This window comes from Leptodactylus fuscus, chromosome 3 (genome assembly GCF_031893055.1).
Source record: "Leptodactylus fuscus isolate aLepFus1 chromosome 3, aLepFus1.hap2, whole genome shotgun sequence".
NCBI classification, from domain to species: Eukaryota; Metazoa; Chordata; class Amphibia; order Anura; family Leptodactylidae; genus Leptodactylus; species Leptodactylus fuscus.
Window position 1 is genome coordinate 65,404,892 of NC_134267.1, and position 15,493 is coordinate 65,420,384.

The following is a 15,493-nucleotide window of genomic DNA, read 5'->3' on the forward strand; positions in this document are numbered from 1 at the left end:
TCCGACCATTTAAATTTTTGAAATTTTCCAGTAGCTGCTGCATTTCCCCCCTAGGCTTATACTCGAGTCAATAAGTTTTCCCAGTTTTTTGTGGTAAAATTAGGGGCCTCTGCTTATATTCGGGTCAGCTTATACTCGAGTATATACGGTATGTTAAATCTAAAAATATTATCATTTATTTGTTTATTTTCTTGCTTATATAGCACCGTATTCCGTATCTCGTTACATGCATTGTCAATAGCTGCCCATATAGGGCTCATAATCTAAATTCCTTATCCGTAGTAGAGATGAGCGAGTAGTGAAATATTTAATGTTTGTTTCGAGTAGCCCCTCAATATTCGACCGAATATCGAATCCCATTATATGGGGAAAAAAGGCTTGTGTCAGGGAAAACCACTATTCGGCTAAGGAGAGTCACCAAGTCCATAATGACACCCCAGGAAATGTGCCAACACCTTTGGAATGCAACTGGGACAGCAGGGGAAGCATGCCTGGTTGCATCGAACACGCCCAAGTCCCAGTATTACCCCACTATCACAACCTATCAACTAGACACTTTCCACATTCAATAGAACCTCTATGAGAGTGGAAAAATACTTGGAAACCTTCTTTCCTCTACGTTAGTATGGACAGAAACACAAATTTTAAGCTAAAGAAACATTAGCATGCACCCCTTTAAATCACGTTTCCCATGACAAACACAGATGGCACAGGCAATGGGAAATCGAACAGACCCCACCCTTAACTGTCATTGTTTATGTGTGTGTGTGATGTGGTGAGAAATTACTTTTCTGGCCCTTGAGGTCAGCCCTTCCAAATTAAGTTAGAGGCCCTTTAAGCTGAGCCATACAAAAATTTATTTTTCAGGCCCTTGGGTTGAGCCCTCCCAAACTTAGCTTCAGGCCCTTCAGGGTGAGTTGAGCCTTTTACCAGCAGAGTATTAGGCCCTTGAAGTCAGTTGAGCCTTGCACGAGCAGATTTTTAGTTTTTGGCCCTTGGGGTGAATTGAGCCTTTAACCAGCTGAGTTTTAGGCCCTTAAAATGAGTTGAGCTTTGCACCGGCAGACTTTTAGACCCTTAAAGTGAGTTGAGCCTTGTACTGGCAGAGTTTTAGGCCCTTGAAGTCAGTTGAGCCTTGTACCAGCAGAGTTTTTTAGTTTTGGGGCCCTGGAGTGAATTGAGCCTTGTAGCAGCAGTGTTTTAGGCCCTTTGGTTGATTGAGCCTTTAACCAGCAGAGTTTTAGTTTTTGGCCCTTGGGGTGAGCCCTAAAACATTATTTTTCAGACCCTTGGGGTGAGCGCTAAAACATTATTTTTCAGGCCCTTGGGGTGAGCCCTAAAACATTATTTGTCAGGCACTTGAGGTGAGCCTTAACCGGGTTATTTAACCTCTTCAAGACAGAGCCTAAAAGTACCTAAATGACCAGGCCTCATTTTTCAAATCTGACATGTGTCACTTTATGTGGTAATAACTTTGAGATGCATTAACTTATCATGGTGATTCTGAGATTGTTTTCTCGTGACACATTGTACATCGTGTCAGTGGTACATTTTGGTCAATATGTTTTGTCTTTTATTATGAAAAAATAGGAAATTTGGTGAAAATTTTGAAAAAAATGCAGTTTTCAAACTTTGAAATTGCATGCCTTTCATGTAGAATGTCATACTACCCAAACTACTTCATAAATTTAATTTACCATATCTATGCTTTATATTGGCATCAAACTTTAATTGCCCTTTCATTTTTTTCAGATGTTATAAGGCTTAAAAGTCAAGCAGTAATTTTCCAAATTTGTAAGAATCTTTCCAACACACATTTTTCAAGGGACCAGTTCAGTTCTGAAGGGGTCTTGAAAGGCCTCTCTAATAGAAACCCCCATAAATCACCCCATTCTAAAAAACTACACTCCTGGAAGAATTCATAACTGCATTTAGGAAGTTTCTTAACCCTTTCAGCATTTCACGGCAATTAAAACAAAATAGAGGTCAAATTTACAATTTAAATTTTTTTTCACTAATATATTCATTTAACTCTAGAATTTACACATTCACAACGTGTTAAAGGAGAAAACGCATTCTAAATTCTATTAAGCAATTTCCCCCAAGCATGAAACCGTCCCATGTGAGAAAGTTAAATGATGTATGGGCACACTGTAGGGTCCAGAACAGAAGGAGCGCTATTGGGATTTTGGAGGGCAGATTTTGCTGGAATCTGTTTCAGGCACCATGTCGCATTTGCAGAGCCCCTAAAGTGCCAGAACAGTGGAAACCCCCCCAAAATGACACCATTTTGAAAACTAGACCCCTCAAGGAATGTATCCAGGGGTATAGTGAGCACTTTGACCCTACGGGTGTTTCACAGATTTTTTTTACCATTGAGACATGAAAATTTAAAATTATTTTTTTTCTGATATAATGTCACTTTAGCCCCCAATTTTCCATCTTCAAAAGGGGGTAAAGGAGAAATTGCAACCCACATTTTGCTACACAATTTGTACTGAATGCAACAATACCCCATATGTTCTGGTATACTGATATACGGACACATGGCAGCACTCAGAACGGAAAGAGCGCTAATTGGGTTTTGGAGGCCAGATTTTGCTGGAATCATGATCAAGCACCATGTCCCATTTGCAGTGCCCTCAAGGTGCCCAAATAGTAGAAACCTCCAAATTGTGACCCCATTTTAGAAACTAGACCCCGTGAGTTATTCATTGAGGGGTATAATGAATATTTTGACTTCATAGGTTTTGAAAAAATTTGCGTCAAACAAAAAAAATTCATATTTTTTACACAAAAGTGTCATTTTAAAGGCAGTTTTTTTCCCCATAATGCATGAAAATGAAGAGAAACACCCCAAAATAGATTACCCCATTTCTCCTGTGTTCAAAAACGTACACTTTGTGGCCTTAATCCTATGTACGGACACACGTTAGGGCCCAAAAAGAAGGGAGCACCAACTGGATTTCAAAGACATAATTTTTGCTTCTAAATGTTTCAGGCCCATTGCGCATTCAAACAAGATTTGAGTTACCAAAACAATTGAAAACCCCCATAAATGACCCCATTTTATAAAGTAGACCCCTTAAGGTATTCATTGAGGGGTACAATGAGCATTTTGACCCTATAGCCGTTTCACAGATTTTACTAACCTTGGGATGTGTAGGTTAAAAATTACTAAAATGTCCCTTTATCTCCAAAGTTTTTATTTTCACAAGGGGTTAAAAGAGAAAAAGCCCCCCACAGTTTGTTACACAATTTCTCCTGAACACGGCAATACCCCATATGTGGCCATAATCTGCAGTATGGGTACTTGGTGGGGCTCAGAATGGAAAGAGCGCTATTTGGGTTTTGGAGAGCAGGGTTTGCTGGAATAGTTTTCAGGTGCCATGTCGCATTTGTTGAGCCCCTAATGTATCAATACAATAGAAACCCCTCAAAAGTGACCCCATTTTAAAAACTACACCCATCAAAGAATGTATCAAGGCGTATTATCATTTTGAGCCTAAAAATTCTTCCCAAAAATTAACGTACAAAATGAAAATTGAAATTTTTAAAGAAATCAGCCATTTCGGCGCCCAATACATTGCACCCACTTTGTGTTGTCAGAGACCTGCACTCCTAAAACTATTAAGGAGCCATCCTGAGGGGCAAAAAATTATATATGTGGGTGTAAACTGCTACTTGGGCACAGAGCAGAAGGGAGCTCAGAAGGGAAGGAGCACTGCGCTTTTTAGCTTTTGGGGTGCAGATTTAGAGGAACCCTCTGTGCGCCATGTTGTTTTTGTAGAGCCCTGGAGGCAACAGTAAACTGGAATTCCCCAAGAAGTGACCCCATTTTGTAAGGGCATTTTTTGGGTCTCTGCAAATATGATATGGTGTCCAAACACCAACAATCTAAATCTGCACTCCAAATGTACATATCGCTCCTTCACATCTGTGCCCTGCTGTGTACCCAAATGGCGGTTTATGCCCACATGTATGACACTGGTGTACCCCGGATAACGTACGTAATGCCATATGTGGGTAGAATCGGCTGTTTGGGCACAGCCAGGCACAGAAGGGAAGGAGCGCTATTTTGGTTTTTGGAGCACAGTTTGGTTTTAGGACACCATGCCACTTTTGCAAAGCCCCTGAATTGCCAATAAAGTGGAATCCGCAGACATGTCACCGCATTTTGGACACTAGCCCACTGATGGAATTTATCCCGGGCACAACAGCTTTTAGAGCGTTCATCTCTGATACAAGTCGGGCACAAAATATTAGGCACTGAAATGACGTATTCCTGGAAAAAATTATTTTTACCTTTCACAATCAGCTTCGTATTCATTTATGGATAATAAGTTATAGCAACACTTGGGGGTTAAAAATGCTCTCTGTACCCCTGGATAAATCCTTCAGGGGTGTAGTTTCCAAAATAAGGTCTCATATCAGGGGATTCCACTTTACGGGCATTTCAGCTCTGCAAAAGTGTCGTGGAATCCAAAACCGCCCGTGCTCCAAAAACCAAACAACCCTTCTGTGTCCGGCTGTGCCCCTATATCAGTTTATACCCACATATGGCATTGCGTACGGTATCCCGGTTACACCAGTGTCATACATGTGGCATAAACTGCAGTTTGGGCACACAGCAGGGCTCAGAAGGGAAGGAGCGCAATGCGGCTTTTGGAGTACAGATTCAGATGTTTGGTATCTGGACGTCATGTCATGTTTGTAGAGCCTGTAAGGTACCAGAAAAGTGGATTCCCCAAAGGAGTGACCCCATTTTGAAAACTGCACCCCTCAAAAAATTTATCAGGGGGTGTAGTGAGTATTAGTATCCCAGACGTGACTGCACAGCGGATGGCGAAGAGGGAATATATAAGCTGTGCGGAGAACATTGCAGACACCAAATTCCCTACTATGTCCCAGGAGCTCCTATAATTGGGGGAGTCACTCTGCGGGTCACTTTGGGGGTCACCTCTGGTGTCTTTTCGCTCATAAGCTGTAAATCTGGAGTGTCCCCTGATTTACGCTCGCACAGCTTATATATTCCCTTCCTGACGCAGCCAGTTGTGTTCTAATGATTTGGTGATTTGGTTTTTTTTTTGTCTTCACATTACTAGATGCTATAATTTCTATATTTTCCTGGTGACGCGGCCATATAAGGACTTGTTTGTGGGATGAGATGCATTTTGTAATTACACCATTTTTGGGTGCCTACAATTTATTGAATACATTTTATTAACTCTTTTTTTGCTGGATTTAAAAAAAAATAAAATCAATTCTGGCATTGCGTTTTACCTTTTTAATTTTTCGCCATGCAGCGTACAGTATAAGTAATATGTGATCTTTATTCTGCTGGTCAGTACGGTTACAGCATGCAGTGTACAGTATAAGTAACATGTAGCCTTTATTCTGCGGGTCGGTACGGTTACGGCGATACCTCATTTATATTTTTTTATGCGATACTAATTCTGCAGAACAAAAACACATTTGGGGACAAAATCAGTGATTTTTGCATCGCCATCTTCTGAGAGGTGTAACATTTTTATTTTTCGGTTGACAGTGTTGTTTGAGGGCTTAGTTTTTGCGGGACAACCTGTGCTTTTTATTGGCACTGTTGTGGGGTGATTATGACTTTTTGATCACTTTTTATAGCATTTTTTTTTTTAGGTGAGATGGCGAAAAATCACTACTTCCGACGAGTTTTTTCCATTTTTTTTTCCCGACGTTCACCATGTACATTAAATATTATTTCAGTTTTATTATACAGATTGTTACGGACGCGGCGGTACCAGATATGCATTGTTTTTATTAATTTTTAGGGGTTTTTTTATATAATTCATTTTCTATTGAATAAAAATGAATTTTTGGGGCTTTATAACTTTATTAATTTTTTTCAAACACTTTATTATTTATTTTTCACTTTTTTTTTCACTTTTTTTTATGTGTCTCTTTTAGGACACTTGATTCTGCAATGAATTCATTGCTGAATCAATCAGGCTGGAGACACAGGCTGCACGTGTCTCCAGTCTGTAACAGGAAGCCAAGCGATGTAGATGCATCGCTTGGCTTTCTTAGTACCTGGCAGGGTCAACCAGGTAACGAGGGGCTCATGCACTCTGGGGTCACTGGTTAGACCCCAGGGTGCATGTTTTACATATCGGCACCCCCCGATCTCCCCGCAGGGGGTGCCAATAACATCGCAGAACCACTTCAGTGCCGTGATCATGTTTGATCACGGAACTGAAGGGGTTAAACTCCGATCGGACACCAGCTCCAATCGGAGTACATCGGGCACAGTGTTAGCTATAACATATAGCTAACACCTGCTCACGATGCCGCCCGCAGGACCATTTACCTGCGGGCGGCATCTCATGTCAGGGAAAGTTTGTTACTGCAACAAACTTTCCCTGACATGGCTGCTACATGATCGGGACCTGAATCTATTAGGTCCTGATCATGTCTCCGTGGACCCCAGCAGCTATTAGCGCTAGGTCCACGGAGCTCCGGACCCTCGGGGAGACCCGATCCCCATTTTAAAAGGGTCAGTTTATAAACGTCGGCGCGGCACAGAGCCCAAGCCGCGCCGACGTTTATATACAGTCAGCCGTCGTGAAGCGGTTAAATTATTTTTTTAATGGTGATGGTAGTGTTGGAGGAGGAGGTGGACGAGAAGGAGGACAAGGAACTTGTGAGCTGGCACAGAAACATGGAACTGTCTCTTGTCATTAGCACTGAGGACGAGACATGCTGGTTGCAGGTCCACAACCACTACATTGCCAGGAGAGGCAGACTCTTGTGTTACTACACGCCTGGAGGTAGTGGCTGACTGACTGGTGAAAATGCCGCTGGAAGCAATATCCGCTATCCACTGTAACATCGGTTCCTGGTGCTCAGGCCTTGTCAGTGGGGTACCCTGCACCCTGCTTGACGTTGTGGATGAGGGCACTGCTGGCTGCCCCTCTCCAGTAGACATTGGATCTGCAGTAGCTCGACTGCGGCCTGGATCCCCAGCTGGATTTCCACGTCCCCATCCCTTTATGATACCCTGACACACTTTCAGATGTGTACAGGTGATGACAGTATTAAGCTTTCTTCTCACCCCTATGGGACAGGTCATATATAGTGTATACCACTTGTAATGAATTTGAGCCCTAAAAAGGGCTTTTGTGAAGTTTTGGCAGGTTGAGTGTATATATGGTTTAGTATATACACTCTTCCTGCAGTGTAGCTCTGAAATGAGCTGTTGATTCACTTTTTCCTGTCTAGCAGTAGCTAAATTTTCTCTGTCCCTCAGCACAATGTCTCTCCCTATCTCACCAAACCGCATCTGACTTGAATTTTCTTATAAATCCAAGGTCACCTGATTAAGCCAGCCAATTACTTTTTCCTTTTTTTTTTTTCGATGCCTACGTTTTCCTGCTTCCTGTCCCATCTTCCCTGCACAGTTATTGGTGCAAAAAATGAGCCAGGGAAGGTGGGAGGGGATACGAATTTTTACTGCGTTTACCGCGTGGTATTCGATCGAAATTGAATACCTTAATATTCGATTGAATATGTACTCGATCGAACGGTATTCGCTCATCTCTAATCGGTAGGTCTTAATAAAGTACAATTGCTAATTTATTGACCTAAATTGCTCTCTTCCCAGTTTTTTGTGATGCAATCAGTATGAGATCCTGATAACTTTTATTTGTAGAATATATCTTACTGTGAACATCTAGAAAGCAAAACCAAAGCAGCTTCATTGCACTAAGACATATGAACATCATAAATGGAGGGTGCTTGGGAGTCCTCTGTATATTAGCCATGGGTAGTTAGTTACTCATTTAAAGAGTAAAAGTTGAAATATGTGCAGTATCTTACTGGGCAGTCTCTTCTATGACTGTATAAGCCTTCATACAAGGTTTTAGATCCATTTTTCTGTTGCTAATAATCACAAGATGCAGCACATTTTATATTTCTCTCTGACTGGGGTGCACGTACAATAAAGAGCAATCTGCCTCCTTCTTCTATTCATTCCTACTACTACTACTATAGGTTTTACATGTAACTCTGCCAGGAGTAACTGTGAAGAATAATCCGTCTGTAATCACACAAGCAGCCAGTAGTATATACAAGTACATAGAAGACTTTTCTCACATTGTAAGCTGTGAGATGCACAGAATGTACAGTCCAGTGCACAAAGAAAGCAGTTTGCAGATGTGTTGTGATGAAAACAAACTGAAAGTCATATGGATTCTCATACGCCCTCTGATCCATGTAATGTAAACCTATTTATATTTCTTCTCAGGTTTATGGATCATGTATCCTGTGATCTGGACCTTGTATCCCATGGACTGGCCTTAATTGATCTGGGTCAGAGTATAGATATGACTCTCTTCCCCGAGGGAACGGCATTCACTGGAAAGTGTGAGACATCAGGATTCCAGTGCATTGAAATGCTCACCAATAAGCCGTGGAATTACCAGGTACTGTGCTTGGAATCCTTGTTCTAGGTCACTTCTTAAAACTGTTCAACCCTAGATATTGTTTCTTGCATGGCATGATATATTCAGTAGTATTTAAAAGGATGTAAAGGAAAAGCTCTCTGTGAATTTGTTGAAACATTGTTGTATTTTATATATGAAAGTTGTTCGAGGTTTTCCTCCAAAAGGACATTATGGGCTTGTTGTGGTCATTCTGAATGATCCTTGTATGAAAGAAAAAAAAAAAAAAACTCCCACCGTCTGCCAGTGCTTTGCTTGTTCCATAGGAATTATCAGCCAAGGACTTTTACTCCCCTATGTGCCAGCACCTCTAGGATATCCATCATCCCTTCAGGATAGACTCTCTTGGCTCTACCAATCAGATGCCTTTCCTTTCTTTCCTGCTTCTGCTTGTCCCTTTTATCTGCCTCCATATACCCCTTCATCCATTGTTCATCTACCCATTTCTTGTATACCAGGCTCTCAGGTAGGGGATCTTTCTCTTGTTCCTTCAGTCTTGGGATGGGTTGGTGATCTGAAGTGCCCACTCTCTCTGCTCAATATGCCAAAACTTCTTTCTCATGATTTTTTTTAGATATCTTGTCATGGTTCAACTGAAAATCCCATTCTAGCTCAACTGCCAAGGGTCACTGGTCCCTCACAGTGGGCAGTTCTGCTTTTTGGGAAATCTTTTACTAGTAGCACCGTGAGGTTGCAAATTCTATTTGCTGTGAGTGGTAGAACCGAGGGAGCTGTCTGTGCCCTCCATCTCTACGAAAATATATGTTGTTTTATTAGTGCCTCTGTTTTCGTAGTAGACAGTCTGTTTGAGCTAGATGGAACACCTGAGCTTTCACAATGGGTGCTCTTTATTACTTCTCCTATAGTGTTCTTGTTGGTCTCTTCTTTAACTCCTGTCCACCATCTCTTAGTGGCCCAAGTCAGACAAACTCTATCGACCTCTGGTCCAGTATGACCAGCAGGCTTCCCTGCTGTTACCCTGCTTTTGTTGGGGACAGTTTTATTTAGGTTTTTTTTTAACTCAAGATCTGTCTTGGTCTTCTGTTCTGTTTCCAACTACTTCCCAGCTGTGTTGCCTGCTTCACTGTTGCAATAGAGGTCTTAAGACTGTAGCTTCTCTGTGTCAGTCTTTTTTTGTTCTCCCACAACCCTAGTCTGTGCAGTAGTATCCATTTTCATGGTTATGTCTATTCTGCTGCCCACTCCTAAGGGCACTTCTCCCTTTATATATCTCTGCTCTCAATTTTGGCCTGATTTGTCCCTCTCCATCCTTTTGTGTCTCTGACCAATCTCCTCAGAGAGTTGATCCTCTACTAGAGGTACTCTGTTGCACCACTCTGAGAGATTGCAGCCTGACTTGGTTCCCTCCAAGTGGCCATCACACTCCCCCACTGGATGTCTAGCTAGTCTGATTTGTCATCCCTTTCTTCTCAGGGATAGGGGGTTTTCACAACCCTCCTTTTCTGATAGTAGAGACTTTGTTTTCCCTTCTTCCATCCACCTCCCTCATTCTCAGGCATGTATGTCTCTGCCTAAGGTGGTTTGTATCCATCCACATTAGAAACCTCTCACAGCTTTGTCTATGATGGGGATCAGCATCCTCCAGAGTAATAATGTCCTTTTGGCCCTGACCTTCAGTTATGGGAATGTGTAGGTCCAAGTTGCTATTGACATTTTATCTTGTGAATCCTATGGTCCCAAGTTGTGCTCCTGCATTTTTCAGATGGTCATGGTTGCTGTTGAGGGCCCATCTCACCTGGCCCTACAAGATACATTTTTAGCTTCCACCTTTCAAGTCTGGCTTCTAGGCCAATGCAACCTGTTGTGCTCTTGGTATGATGCATGTAGAGCTCCCTTTCCACCATCTAGGACCGTTTTACGACTTCCCGCATATTCCCCCAAGGAATATTAACAAGAAAATTGGATTTTTGTACTCGATTTAAAACCCTTACTCCATCGTACTAAAAAAAAAGCATTGTTCATCACCAAATCTCTCCTTGATCATTGGGTGAATTTGATCTTAGAGGACTTTATATTCTTTATTTGTGGCAATGTTCTTAGGATGTTTCTGGCAATGGTCTCAGGATGTTTTACTGTTTGTGTCAGTCTCAAAACTTTTGGCCATAACTGTAGTGTCAGCCTCCTAGAGGACAAGCCTATACCCATGGTTCTGTATCCCCCAAATAATTCAACCATTGACGGATTTCACGTTAATTGCAGAAATACCATCTTGTCACCAACCATTTCAATGCAAGAAACCGTCTGCACTTCAAACCAAAATTTTTAATAGGATATATAGATAGGGAAATGGTACATGGCAAATTCATGAAAACAGTATATCCATACACATTATGTGTGATCAGTACACAAAATACATACAAATACAATAGGATACTGCCACTGGTTCCCAATACATTGGTTACACCAAGTAGAATAAATCCGTTAATTTGCTATTAAAAATAGCTTTTATATACATACTAGCAGGAGGACCCGGCTTCGCACAGGGTATATTTAACTTTTTGCTTGTGTACTGGCCCTATAAGAATTGCCCAATTTTGCACTCGTGTATTTTGTATGTCATTTGTGTGTGTGTCTCTGCCCGCGACTTCGTCTGCGTGTTGGCATCGATGATCTGCCTATATTCAGCAAATTGCTGCCGTCGATGGTTTGTCTGCTCCGGCGTTTCGGCAGCTCTTAAGCTGTCCTGCTGCTGAACTTGTTCCTCATGCCATGCCTGTGATTGTTTGGCATGTCAGCAGCTTGCTGGGAAGCCATATAATGAGTGTTTTGTTGGCGTTGATAATCCACCTGCTTTGGCGTTTTGGCAGCTGTCAAGCTGGCCTGCCGCTAAACTCATTCCTTACACTGTGCCCGTGATTGATCCGGCATCTCAGCAGCTCGCTGAGATGCCGGACACCATATAATGAGCATGGTGTTGGCGTCAATGATCCTCGTCAGCTCCACTTGAGGAGAACTCTGACCTCTGGGGCTACGTTCATAGCTGTCATTTTAGAATTTTGCAACAAATTTAGGTTTTCTTTTTCCCGCACTTGTTTAAAATTGGCAAACTGCCAATTTGGATTAAAGGTGTTTTCCCATCCAGTGTGTCAACATGTTGCCTGGAGCTGATCAGATAATATGCAAATGTATGTACACAAAGCACTGAGGGTTAGCTGTGTTTACATAGAGAGATAACAGACCGAGATAAGCTGCAGCCAAGAGCAGTGTAATATAGTATGTGAACATAAATTCATAACCGTCGTGAAGCCATGTCATTTACCGGGATAAAAAGTATCCTATGATTTACTCGAGGGTACAATCTATGTGCCGAATTTCATTCAAATCCGTTCAGCCATTTTTGCGTGATTGACTAACAAATAAACTTTCACATTTACAGTATTAGTAGGATATATAGTGCATTAGAGCCTTATGTTATGAAAAAAAAAAAATTGATAAACTGTAAATAAATTATTAGTAGTATACCAGAGCCTAAACCTACTGGAGCCATAAGCTACCTCCAACCCTAACACGTTTTGGAAATCCTTTGTCAGAGGTTGACTAAGGTTATTGATAAGTGTGCCAGGGCTGTTGGTACTGGGGAGATTTTGGCTTTGGTATATTTTTACTTTCTTCAGATATTGTCTAATTTTATTGTTCATTTACAGTTCTTATAAACTAGTACTAGATCTGAGTTGTTACTGTGTGGCCTTTTCGGGGATAGTTAATGTAATATTATGTACATTGAATTACAGAGAAATTATGCTTTGAATTAGAGATATGCAATAATGACACTTACCAATGACATTCGCCGACCAAATCAATCTCTTCTATACAGTTATGTTAGAATATATTTGTGTGTTCTTTTGGGACTGCAGTATGGCTTAATCTGTGCGTTTTGTAATAATTATATATATTTTTTTTAATTGTAACAAATCATAATTTGTCCTATGTATCCTCTTACAGACAGACTACTTTGGAGTAGCTGGAACTGTTTATTGCATGCTGTTTGGCAACTACATGAAAGTTCATGAAGAGAATGGAGCATGGAAGACGGAAGGCAGTTTTAGACGGTTAGTTATTATGGGAAAAATAAAAGCAAACCAACCAGTCTGACTGAACCTAGACTATGTACACAAGTGGGATTCGCATTAGACAAATATGCTGTGGATTTTTAAAATTATCCACACAAGAAATTCAAGGCTAAAACTCTGTTTTCTGCTGTGGATATGCCTCCAGATCTGCATATATATATTCGCTCCAGTAGGGCTAATATGCAATTTTCTGTGCAATTTGTTTATGTAAAATGTGAATAGGGTTATAAAATGTTCCCTTCATATAAATTATTGGATAATATCAGTATATCAGTGGATGCTCTCTGAATTTAGGTTCAAAATTGGCACCTGAATTGGTGTTGTAAACGTGGCCTTTATTAATATACATGCTTGAAGATCACTTTTATCAAGTGTGTCATACAGGACTATCTTTAAAGTCTGCTCATATGTCTTGAAACTTTATAGATTTGTTATTGAAATCTGACACATCATAATGCTCTGTAGACTTCCATGGCACGAAAAGATCATTGCTTTAAAGCAGGGGTAGGGAACGTACAGCTCTCCAGCTGTTGCAAAACTACAACTCCCAGCATGCATACTTGCTCTGCTGTTCTTGGAACTCCCATGGAAGTGAATGGAGCATGCTGGGAGTTGTAGTTTCACAGCAGCTGGAGAGCCGAAGGTTCCCTACCCCTGCTTTAAAGTAACTTTCTTGCAAAAGATTCTATTCTTTAGCCATTTAGAAAGGTACATCTGGTTATGGGTAGCTGTATTTGTGAGTTATATGCTCCCTTTTGGTCCTCAGCTCTGTCATGTCACCAGAACTATGTTCTCTCAGTAAGTTTATGTCTCTATTCCTATGGGTCTCACATTGAGGCTTTCCTAGGAATAAAAGATAAACTGACTCCTTATCCACAATCAAGACGCTGTCAGTCACTGTGAAACTGCTGGTCACATGACATGGCTGAGGACCAGAAGGGGGCAGATAACTCACAAATGCAGACACCGGTAATATTACCATCATTACAATTTATATACTTTTTTTTTTTTCATGGGAGTGCTGCTTTAATTGTGCTACATTTCTCTTATTCCTTACTTCAGATTTTATATTTCTATTCAAGTTTTTAAATTATTCTTGGGTTTGTTTGTTTTTCTACAGATTACCAGATGGAGAATTGTGGGTAGACTTTTTCCATACATTGCTGAATATTCCAGATTATCACAGCCAATCTCCACTCAAGCGTTTACGTGAGGAACTGACTGAGAAATTCCAGGCAAAGTACGCAAAAAAGATAAAATCTCTACGCAACAGACTAGTCATCTTGCTCCTGGAAAACAAGCCTTCGAGGAAGTAATCCTGGCAGGACTTTTTCCTAAAACCATTTATTTTATTTCATGGACTGCAAAATATTTTATTTGTTTCAATACTTTCAATGTATAAAAGACTTTTTGTAATACAATGACACTGCATACACTTGGACACAGGTTTTAGTGGCTATTACTGTAACTGTAATGCAATCCTCACTGCTCTCCTGTGAAAGTCTTATTTTTGTGGTCTTGTACATGCAGGTGTCAATAAAGATTCAGGTAGGTCAGTCTGAAGCTACAATGCCAGATGTTTTTAACACTGTACAAAGATGGAAGTTCTTTAAATACAACAAATTCATTGTTGACTGCGCCTAGCACTTTTTTTTTTTTTTTTTAATTTCTCGAAATTGTGTCAGACCATGTCACTACAAAGAGGAAGATTAGTTATGGCACTGCTTCAGCACCAGTTTCCATGTCCTTCCCTATTATAGTAGATTGTGTGTATTGTTTGTAACTTTTATGGCTATTCTCACTATTTTCAGTGAGTTACAGTAGCATAGAAATACAATAATACTAAAAAGAAAAAAAAACACAAGAGCTCCACGTTAGAAGCATTACAGTGACTGTAGGTACAGAAAGAAAGTAAAGATGATAGGGGGATATCACAACTTCAGAATTTTTCAGTTTCTCTCTATGTAATGATCTATGCTTAGTTTGGTGTTGGTTGTACAGCCTAACTGCAGCAGGGAGGAAAGACTTCCGAAATCACTCCTTCTCACACTTAGGGTGAAGCAGTCGGGCACTGACAGTACTGCCCAGTGCTATCAAAGTCTCTTACATGGGATAGGAGTTATTCTTCAGCATGGAACTCACCACTGACAGTATCCAGGGGGCTTTCCAGGACAGTGCTGGCCCTTCTAACCAGCCTGTCCAGTCTATTCCTATCCTTGGTTGGTATGCTACTGCCCCAGCAGGCCACTCCGAAGAAGATGGCTAATGCCATTACACAGTTGAAAAAGGCCTAAGGGCTAGTTCACACAGGGCAAAATGGTCAGGATTTTGACGCGGAGTCTACGTCAAAATCCCACCGCCTCCCATTGAAATCAATGGGAGCCGGTCATTTCCTTTTTCCGCAAGCAGGAACAAACTGCGAGCTGCCCTTTCTCCAGGCGGATTCCACGGCTAATTCATCCGCAGCGTCCGCCTTGCGACATCACCCTCCGGATTAGGCCCATTCATTTAGGCCTAATTCTGGGCGGAGAGCCGCGACAGGGTGCCAGTGCACTGCATCGGCAGCCACGAAAGAATGTGTTCACGCGGAACCCTGTGTAAACTAGCCCTAAGAAGTGTTCTCTGGACTCCAAAGGCCCTCAGCTTTTGGAGAGGCTCCTTTGGAAAATTCATAGAGGCCTCCCTAGGGCAAAGGTTGCGCAACCTCTCAGAAGGGGTGACAGCAAAGCACTCTGTAATGAGAACATGTTGATGGTCAGGTATGAGAACAAGACACCAAAAGCAAGTTTTAACGTTTTATAATGTCTGAGATTTAACCGTTTCAGGTGATTCTTGCCTACCCTCACTTTCTCTATATGTTATACAGCACCATACACTGTAACATTCAATGAGAGGCAGAAAGAGCTCTCAATACAGAAGCAAGGGAGA

The 15,493-nt window shown here is 41.3% G+C and overlaps 1 protein-coding gene across 1 annotated transcript in view; it reads left to right on the forward strand.

Annotated features, from left to right (window-relative positions):
- Window positions 1-14,177, forward strand: part of BUB1 (BUB1 mitotic checkpoint serine/threonine kinase) — a 51,363-nt gene extending 37,186 nt beyond the window's left edge. Inside the window, exons 23-25 of the mRNA XM_075267734.1 lie at window positions 8,279-8,456; window positions 12,438-12,544; window positions 13,686-14,177. Coding sequence (XP_075123835.1) covers window positions 8,279-8,456; window positions 12,438-12,544; window positions 13,686-13,881 — 481 coding nt within the window. The 3' untranslated portion in view covers window positions 13,882-14,177. The remainder of the gene's footprint in view (window positions 1-8,278; window positions 8,457-12,437; window positions 12,545-13,685) is intronic.
- Window positions 14,178-15,493: the final 1,316 nt, after the last annotated feature.